At 33.3% G+C, this 10,365-nt stretch overlaps 1 protein-coding gene across 1 annotated transcript; it reads right to left on the bottom strand.

Annotated features, from left to right (window-relative positions):
- Nucleotides 1-1,265: 1,265 nt before the first annotated feature.
- On the bottom strand, nt 1,266-8,634 carry LOC141331525 (thioredoxin, mitochondrial-like). Its single transcript, XM_073836583.1, has 3 exons — nt 8,378-8,634; nt 3,961-4,084; nt 1,266-1,933 (listed from the first exon to the last, which is right to left on the bottom strand). The coding sequence occupies exons 1-3, from the start codon at nt 8,632-8,634 to the stop codon at nt 1,820-1,822; spliced, it is 495 nt and encodes a 164-aa protein (XP_073692684.1). The 3' UTR covers nt 1,266-1,819.
- Nucleotides 8,635-10,365: the final 1,731 nt, after the last annotated feature.

Genomic DNA, 10,365 nt, shown 5'->3' with positions numbered 1-10,365 from the left:
TTAAAAATCTTCGTTTGTGTTTTTATGAGGAAACAAAGTCACCTACATCTTGGATGCCCTGGGGGTAAGCAGATAAACATCAAATTTTCATTTTTGGGTGAACTATCCCTTTAATTATTGCCCTGATGGTGGGAATGGGGATTTTCAATGCTTTAGCTCTTTTCTCACAGCCACCTTCTATTTTGTGAAGCTCAACAAACTTGTTCTGCACATCAGAACTACATTCTTTGGTTTTTCTTCTTGTGATGGATGATTAAGGGAATTTGGCCTTTGTGTTCCTCCCAAAAACAAACTCCAGTGTATTGTATTGTATTCTTCTGTATTGTTAGAAGCGCTATATAAATAAAGGTGACTTGACTATTCACTCCTCAGACATGATTGGAACTTCAAACAGGACTGGCTTCTATAGTCAGATGAAACTAAAAATTAGCCCTCCAGATGGTTTTGGTGCAGACAGGGATAAAAAAGTACCCCATGGCCACGCTTAAAAATACTGCTGGGTCTTTAATGTTGTGGCCAACGTAAACTAGAGAAAAACATTTATTTCATAATGAGATTTCCCTCCCAGGTTCTATTGTTTTACTTCAATGAAAGGTTAGAATTTTGTGAATTTCTGAATGAAAGATCAAAAGGATAAATTATGTTTACATTTTTGTGCATTGTTTATTGCTTTAGTCATCAATAAATTCAACATTTTCATGGTGTTCATGTTGTCACAATTTAGCTTATAATCAATTTTTAAAAGTGAAGTAACAAAAAAAACAAAAAGTAAGTATAAAGCTGAAACTTATGTTAATGGTGTTTTTCAGGATGTTTTGGAGTATGGGCGATGATTCAAAGGAATCGAATGAGATTTTCCACATTTACCAGAGGATTTAACTCATTATATACTTCAACCTCATTTAATATTGAGGATTATTATGCATTTAATATTATGCAGATTTATTTTCACATCCACTTTTGCTCAGATTTACCAAGGGTGCCAATATTAGTGGAGGGCACTGTATAAATATATAGTGATTAATAATTTAACAGAACTAATATAACATTATATACTAGTATAATATACACACAAATATTTTTACAATATATATAGTGTACATGTATTTATATAAACTATGTATGTGTGTGTATTTATATAAACTTTTTTTAATGAATTAGCAGTCCTAATCCTCACTAAATAAACATAGTTTTGCTGCCCCAAAATTTGTATTTAAAACAAGAATATAAGACCAGAATATGATCCACAAGCCAACAGCCGTGAGTTAAATATAGTACAGTTGCTTTATTCATAATTTCATCAGACTAGTTGGTTATATTACAGTTTATATGAGTTAAAGTCTAAACAAAACCATCATCAAACCCATGCATCCTGCGCAAAATTCACAGTCAGATCCAAAAAAGAAGAAGAAAGAAAATCGAACGGAAACGAACACACCAAACAAACGTGACCATGACACACTTTCACATTAGTAGGCATTGAGTTGTAAAACAGCGGAGCGAGAGGAAGCGTCCTCATGTGGACCGGATGAGGATCTGCGTCAGCCGTATCTTCGATCCTTCAGTTCTCCTCCAAACCAAAGTACAGCATCTACACGACGTCCGAGGACACTTCACTACATTTTTACCGCGGTTAAACACGATGCGCTGCCACAGACCCTCTAAAAACACATAACGGCACACGCGCGGTTAGGGAAAGCAGGAGAGATGGAAAAGCGAAGACGTTCCAGGGTGCAGTTTGTCTGTGTCTGTAATTAAATGTAATGGAGTTTCCAGTGGGAGGTGGGCGTGGCTAGACAGAGGGTGACTGACAGCTTCACTATCCAATCAGCTTCTCCACAAAAGAATCCAGCTGGTCTTCATCTTTGATGCCCACGAACTGGTCGATGACATCGCCGCCGCGCATGGCGATCACCGTGGGAACCGCTGACACCTACAGCACATCAGGAACAATCAGCATCCCATAATGATTCGCTGTTGGTTTATTTGGCGTCCCAGAATTAGTCGATGACTCATGAATATTTGACTGCTAAAAAGTGTTATTTTAGTATTATTGAAATGCATTGGTCATTTTTGTGTGTTTGTCATTTTTATTTTTAGGTCTATATAATTTTTATTAATTTTTGTTTCAGTTTGAGTTACTTTAATACTAGTTAAACTAAATAAAAATGAGAAATATTGACTTGAAATAAAACAAGTTATTTGAAATTTTTAATTTCTAGTCATATTTTTTTTTTTTATAGTTTTAGTAAGCAATGAAAACCCTTATAAATGCTGATACTGACCAAATTTTCCAGAGAATTAATAATATACATTATACAATAATATACAGAAATGCAGTGTATTTACAATAATTAGATCATTTTATCATGTGGAAATACAATGTATTTCTTCAGATTTTATTTCATTGGTCTCTGAAACACAAGTGTTATTTTACTATCATTTAGATTTCATGTTTATTTTTTCATTTTAATTTTAGTTAAAGTTATTGTAATTTTGATATGAGATTTTGTCATCCGTTTAATTTTTATTTGGTTATATATGATGTATATTAATTTCAGTTTCTGTTATTTTAGCACCTCAATTTCGACTAAATGAAAATAAGCTTATCAATAAATCTTTTGGATTTTGATTACATTTTGTGTGCATTATTTATTGCTTTAGTCATCAATAAATTCAACATTTTCATGGTGTTCATGTTGTCACAATTTAGCTTATAATCAATTTTTAAAAGTGAAGTAACAAAAAAATAAGTATAAAGCTGAAACTTATGTTAATGGTGTTTTTCAAGATGTTTTGGAGTTTGGGCGATGAATCAAATGAGATTTTCCACATTTACCAGAGGATTTAACTCATTATATACTTAAACCTCATTTAATATTGAGGACAAAGTTGTAAAAAAAGATGCGCGTTTATGTTTAAGAGGCACCAAAAATTTAGTATTATTTATATACTAGTACTGTACTTATTTGTATTTTAAATTTGCTTCTGTTTCCATTTTCAATGGATTTTTATTTTGTGCTTTTAGTTAATTTATTTCCAGTAGTCTTAGTGCATAAAACAAATTCAAATGACAAAAACACACTGCGAAAGTCATTTTCAAAGCAACGTTTATCTTTTTTTCTATTTTAATATATAAATACGCTATCAGTCAGTTTTTTTTTTTTTACTTTTGTAAAAGATTTTTATTCTTGAGTTAAAAAGAGTGTCTTTTGCTCACCAAGCCTGCATTTATTTGATCCAAAAAAAAAAAACTTTTACCATTTAAAAAAACTACTTTCTATTTGAATATATTTTAAATTGTAATTTATTCCTGTGATTTCAAAGCTGAATTTGTAGCATCATTACTCCAGTCTTCAGTGTCACATGATCCTTCAGAAATCATTCTAATATGCTGATTTACTGCTGAAAAAACATTTGTTATGTTGAAAACATCGGGGCAGAATTTTTTTTTCAGGTTTCTTTGACAAATAGAAAATTCAGAAGAACAGCATTTATCTGAAATAGAGATCACTTTTGATCAATTTAAAGCATCCTTGCTAAAAATAAATTATACTGACTCCAAGCTTTTGAATTGTGTAGTGTATAATATTACAAAATCTTTTTATTTCAGATAAATGTTGGTTTCTGGATCTTTCTATTCATCAAAGAATCCTGAAAAAAAATGTTTAAAAAATGTTTCTTGAACAGCAAATCAGCATATTAAAATGATTTCTGAAGGATCATGTGACACTGAAGACTGCAGTAATGATGCTAAAAATTCAGCTTTGATCACAGAAATAAATTTAAATGTAAAATATATTCAAATAGGAAGAAGTTATTTTAAACAGTACTGTTTTTGCTGTACTTTGGATCAAATAAATGCAGGCTTGGTGAGCAGAAGAGACTTCTTTAAAAACCATAAATTAACAAATATGTTTTTAATAGTCTTAGTTAACGATAATAGTCTTAGTGTCGTACCCCATACTCAATAGCAAGGTCTGTGTGTTCATCGATGTCAACTTTGGCCATGGTGACTCGACCCTTCTGTTTGGCGATGGCCTTTTCCAACCGCGGGCCGAGGATTTTGCAGGGGCCGCACCATCTACAAACGCAAACACACAGCAGAAATCAGCCACTTCCTAAGAAAATCTCTTCAAATCACAGATTTCCAAATGCAGAACAACAGAGGACTACAATCACACTGCTGTGAACAGAAACATATTAGATGAAACTGACTCGCAATACCTGCTTCACCTACTATTTTAAAGAAATGTTTGACTATTGTCATGATCTGGGCTGTGGGGCTCCCCTCAGCCACCTGAGGTCGCTGTTTTCCCTTCCCTGCACACACATCCCTAATTGTACACTCCTGTCTAGTCGTTATCACTGATTACACGCACACCTGTTCACAATCACATTTGGTCTATAAGAACACTCATTTCCCACTACTCATCCTGGCTGCATTGTCTTCGTGTGTGTGTGTCTGCGTTCCTGATTCCTGACCTTGACCGTGTTCCCTATTTTAGTTTATGTAGTATTCAGTTTATGTCGTGTTGTGCCGTGTTGGCCTTTTGGTTTATGTTTATTGTGTTTTGTTCATTAAAGATCCTTCCCCTGCATTTGGACCCAGATCTCCTTACATTCTCGTGACAGAATGCAGCCAGCTACAGTGGGTCCAGCGGGTGAGAGGTCTTTCGAGGCGGCGTCAGCCGCTCGCTTCGAGACCATCTACGCCTGTTTGGCGGCGATGGACGCCCTTAGTGCTGAGGCGGCGCGGACGCGCCCCTACTTTATGGCAAGGGCAGAGGCGTTTTTTCGAGGGAGGGCGTCCGCTCTCTCAGTTCCGGACGCGGCGGTGAACGCTATCTCCGTGCCTGACGCGCCGGAGACCGCAATCTCTGTTCCTGACACTGCGGCGACCGTGCTTTCTGTTCCTGACGCGGTGGTGACTGCGCTGCACGGGCCTGGCCCGCCGTCCCTCCCCCTGATTTGCCTTCCCCCGTTCCTCCACCCTCCAGACTTGTGGAACGTCTGGGAGCCGTTCCGTGGGGAGGGGGTAGTGTCATGATCTGGGCTGTGGGGCTCCCCTCAGCCACCTGAGGTCGCTGTTTTCCCTTCCCTGCACACACATCCCTAATTGTACACTCCTGTCTAGTCGTTATCACTGATTACACGCACACCTGTTCACAATCACATTTGGTCTATAAGAACACTCATTTCCCACTACTCATCCTGGCTGCATTGTCTTCGTGTGTGTGTGTCTGCGTTCCTGATTCCTGACCTTGACCGTGTTCCCTATTTTAGTTTATGTAGTATTCAGTTTATGTCGTGTTGTGCCGTGTTGGCCTTTTGGTTTATGTTTATTGTGTTTTGTTCATTAAAGATCCTTCCCCTGCATTTGGACCCAGATCTCCTTACATTCTCGTGACAACTATAAAGTCATGCGGAGTAGCATTCCTGTGCATGGTAATCATTAGTTTTAACAAAGTTCAAAATCAAGTATCAAAGTATTAAAATAAGTGCTTTAATGCAAGTGAATAATTTCTCCAGTTTAACAGCGTTAAAAATATTTACCCACTTACAACTGCTGCTTCTGTCTCAATTTTCTTGACAAGAATCGCGTTTATTTAGATGTTGAATGTCTTTTCGACCACATCAAACAGGAACATTTTTAGACGCGCGTTTGATAACTTTGTTCAATTGCTGTGTTTTTCTTACTTGCTAAAGGGCACAGTAACTAAATATGATATTTATTTCAATGGGTTTATGCGAAGATTGTTTTAAGTCCATTAAAATTAGAAGTTGAATATCTAATAACAGTCTAAGAAATGTTACTAGAATGTAATTAGAACTGATAGCTTGCAGTTATACTGTAATGTTTAATGGCTATAGTCAATGGTTAAATATTAGGGGGAAAAAGTATTTTTCCTAGAGAAAAACACTAATATTGGTATCAGTGATACTCACATTCAGTGAAAAAAAAGGTCATTAATTAGATATTAAAATATACTGTCTTTATGTTGTTTCTACTTTGAAGAGTGAATGTGAAATTATTGCAATAAATTAGGTGGGATTAATCGCGATTCATTTTTAGGGAAAAAAAAGTGTTTATTTTGGTTATTTTTTTAAATTGACTGACAGCACTATTTTAAATACATTTTACAATGTAAAACTTATTTTTACATAATAATATGACATTAATTTGCGTGAAGACAAACAGCAACTGATTAAACACAACCTGTCGTAGTGATGCTGTAAATAAAATAACAAAAAAAAATAAAAAATACTGGACACAGATTGTAATGTTGGAAATTAAAGAAAATATTATTTACCCTTCTAATCGTTTCATAATGAAATAAAATAAGAAATAATAAAATACAAATAATTATAAAACTATAATACAATTAAATGAAATACAATCATAATAAAATCCAAGTAAAATCTTTTTTCCTCTACTCTATTTCCTAATAAAAAACAAACAAATAAAAACAAAACAAAATTAGGAAAAACCAAAGAATAAAACTAAAATAAAATAATAACATAAGAAATGTAAGTTTTAAATTAAATTAAATAAAAAAAAAACAAGGCACTGCACTGACTGCAGAGTTTTTGAATAAAATAAAATACTGGACACAGATTGTAATGTTGGAAATTAAATCAAATATTATTTTCCCTTCTAATCTGTTTCACAATGAAATAAAATAATAATAAAAGAAATTATAAAATACAAATAATTATAAAACTATAATACAATAAAATGAAATACAATCATAATAAAATCCAAGTAAAATCTTTTTTCCTCTACTCTATTTCCTAATAAAACAAACAAACAAATAAACCAGAACAAAATTAGGAAAAACCAAAGAATAAAACTAAAATAAAATAGTAACATCAGAAATGTAAATTTTAAATTAAATTAAAAAAAATAAGGCACTGCACTGACTGCAGAGTTTTTGAATAAAGTAAAATAAAATACATGTAGCGGCACAGCAGAGATGAGCCACTATCCAGAGGGGGGCGAATTAATCGACGCGCAAGTCCATGGGTTAATCTTTTTCTTTGCTTTATTTTCACCAAAACATAGTGCTTAACATTCAGTTGCTAAAACATTAGCTCCAATCTTTCAAACCCGCGGACCACACGGTCTAAAAATTGTGTCCGCTCCCCTTACTCTAGCTCCACCTACTCCTCACCTGCCCTAAATGCAGAGTCGTCATTAAATAATAAAAGTCCCCAATACACAAACTCGTTACATTCAAAACAAATAATCAAATAAACACAAATAATTATAATTAACCAATTAAACAAACTAAATTGTATTCAAATTATTAAATCAGTCCATTCAATGAAAAAATAGAAAAAGAAATGGCTCCAACATACATTTATGCTAGAAAAAAATAAATTCTATCTAATCTGTTTTGTAATGAAATAAAATAATAAATAATTAATACAATAAAATAATTATAAAAATAAACATACATAGAAAAATAAAAATAACAGTGAAAATTAAATTAAATACAATCATAATAAAATCAAAGTTGGTAAAAAAATCTAGTGGGCAGTTTTTTTATTGTCTCTTTGTCCTCTTCTCCATTTCCTAATAATATAACACAAGAAAAAATTAGAATAAAAAGAATGAAATGAAAATAAAATAAGAAGAAATTTAATTTAATTTAAAAAGTACACAAAAAAAACTAAAGTGGGCACTGTTCGAGAATACAATTAAATTAAAACAATGTAGTGGACATATTGTAATGTTGGAAATTAAATTAAATTAAAAGATTAAATTAAATGAAATCTAAAAAAAAAAAACAAAAAAAAAAAAAACAAATGCCAGTGGGCCCTGACTGCAGTGTTTGGAAATAAAATAAAATAAAATACTGGACATTGATTGTAATGTTGTAAATTTATTTAAAAATTAAATAAAATCTAAATAGCAATACTAATTAAAAAAAAAAAAAAAAAAAAAAAAAACTCCAGTGGAAACTGACTGCAGTGTTTGGAAATAAAATAAAATAAATAAAATAAAATACTGGACACAGATTATAATGTTGTAAATTATATTAAAATAATAAATATATCTAGAATTTAAAATACATTTATGCTAGACATAAAATCATATATTGTTTCCCAAAACAATAAAGGTCAAAATCTAGTATAGAATATATCCAATATTATGTCTTAGTAAGATGAAAGTAAAGCTTCTGGAAACAAACGCTCCTCAAAAAGATCCTGATGATCAGATCTGAGACTCACAGATTTTTCTGCAAGTACATCAAGTGTTTGTTTTTTTTTTTGTCGGAAAAAAGTCTAAACATGGAGTAGATTGCATTTCGAGCATACTGCCTTTAGATGAGACTGTAATTGAAGTGAAAGAGCGGTTTCTTGTACGTACTGCGCGTGGAAGTCGATGAGGACGGGCAGCTGGCTGTTGATGACTCTCTCGGTGAAGTCTTCTTGGTCCTGCACGTTAAACGACACACTCCTGCGGGAGGACAGAGGGAGGAGACGAGGGAGAGACCGCGAGAGGAACGGCTGCGATGTGTTCAGACAGGAGGAGAAGGACGAGGAGCACCAGACGCCGGCCGGCAGACGCTGCAAATCTCTGACTGAAACGCCACAAACCCTCCGAACCAGGAGCCTGAAAGCCATCTGACAGCACACACAGACAAAACATTCATATATTAAACACCATCATCATATTAAACAAGTTTGATACAGTCATTTTTCAATTCTTGTTTTGTAACGAATGCAGTTTATTTAGATATATGCTTGACATGAGCATAAAATACTTAACATTTTATATACTATTTTTACTTTTACTTACTATAATAAAATTAGAAAAAGAATACAATTAAAATAAAGTGATAATTTAATATAATAAATTAAATTAAACAGTGTTTGAAAAAAATATACATTTGTGCTGGAAATGAAATAAAATATTATTTTTCATCTAAATTGTTTCCTGGTAAAATAATATTTTTTTATACAATAAACATGACATAACAATAAAAATATAATATATTAAATACTATCAGAATAACACTAAAGCTAAAATCTAGTGTTTTTATTTAATTGTCTCTATTTCCTCTACTCCATTTCCTACTAAAATTCAATAAAATATATTATTTTATATTATATTATTAGAAAAAAAATCTAAAATTTATAAAGTAATTTTGTAAATTAAATACAATTTAAATAATAATAATCATAAAAATGATCAAAATAATTAATAAATTAGACAATTCTGATGAAGTCATTTAATTTTCATTTTAATCCAGTTTTGTCTTCCTGTTGTGTTACTGATAAAATAGTAATAATAATAAAATAAATTAAAGCTGCAAGCAGCGATGGTAGGGCCCTCGCACTCTGGCTCACCGCCGATCGGTGGCGAATGGTGGGCACTATGCTATTAACACAGAAAATGTAGGAGGAATATGTCAAAGTCATTGATATGTGCCAATCTTCCTTCTGCCAGCTGGTGGCGCTATGCCTATAACTGAATATTGGCATGCAGATGTCATCAGGCCAGTGCTTTCATCAAACATATGAAGTTTGGTGAAGCTTGAACATGGCATGCTTGAGTGTAAGTCATGACATATCCTGCTGCCAACAGGTGGCGCTATTACAAAATATTGGCTTTTAGATGTCTTCAGGCCAGGACTATTGGCAAACATGTCAAGTTTGGTGCAAATTGTACATTGCATGCTTAAGTTAGTGTAAAACAAGTAATTTGCTGTTGCCAGCTGGTGGCGCTATGACTATAACTAAATATTGGCATGTAAATGTATTCAGGCCAAGACTCTTATCAAACATATTAAGTTTGGGGCTGATTGGACATTGCATGCCTGAGTTACAGTAACTTCCTGTTTCATTGCATTAAGAGTATGCTTTAGCACTTAGCTAAATGTTGCTAACATGTTTCTAGCATGTTGCTACCCTATTTAACACTTGTTGATATTTTTAAAATGTTCCTGGGCATCCACAACAGTATTAAACATGTGACTTCCTGTTGCCAGCAGGTGGCACTATCACTATAACTGAATATGGGCATGGGCTTGTGTTCAGACCAGGACTCTTATCAAACATATTAAGCTTGGTTTAGATTGGACATTGTATGCATGAGTTACACTTATTTTTCTTTGTATTAATATCATGCTTTAGCTCTTAGCTAAGTGTTGCTAGCATGTTTTAACATGATTCTAGCATGATGCTAGCCTATTTAAAACTTGCTAACGCTTTTTAATATGTTGCTAGGAGTCCGTAACACCATTAAACATCACTTCCTGTTGTCAGCAGGTGGCGCTGTGACTATAACTGCATGTATATATCTTCAGGCCAGGAGTCTTATCAAACGTGAAGTTTGGGGCTGATTGGACATTG

Source organism: Garra rufa, chromosome 1 (genome assembly GCF_049309525.1).
Source record: "Garra rufa chromosome 1, GarRuf1.0, whole genome shotgun sequence".
NCBI classification, from domain to species: Eukaryota; Metazoa; Chordata; class Actinopteri; order Cypriniformes; family Cyprinidae; genus Garra; species Garra rufa.
This window is presented reverse-complemented; position numbering and strand designations above follow the sequence as displayed.

Bases quoted from the DNA above. Each gene is read 5' to 3' on its own strand.
- LOC141331525 (XM_073836583.1), bottom strand. From the start codon at position 8,634: ATGGCTTTCAGGCTCCTGGTTCGGAGGGTTTGTGGCGTTTCAGTCAGA. The intron at 4,085-8,377 runs GTACGTACAAGA...TTGCGTTTGTAG, and splicing joins CTCATCGACTTCCACGCGCA to ATGGTGCGGCCCCTGCAAAA. The intron at 1,934-3,960 runs GTACGACACTAA...GATGTGCTGTAG, and splicing joins ACCTTGCTATTGAGTATGGG to GTGTCAGCGGTTCCCACGGT.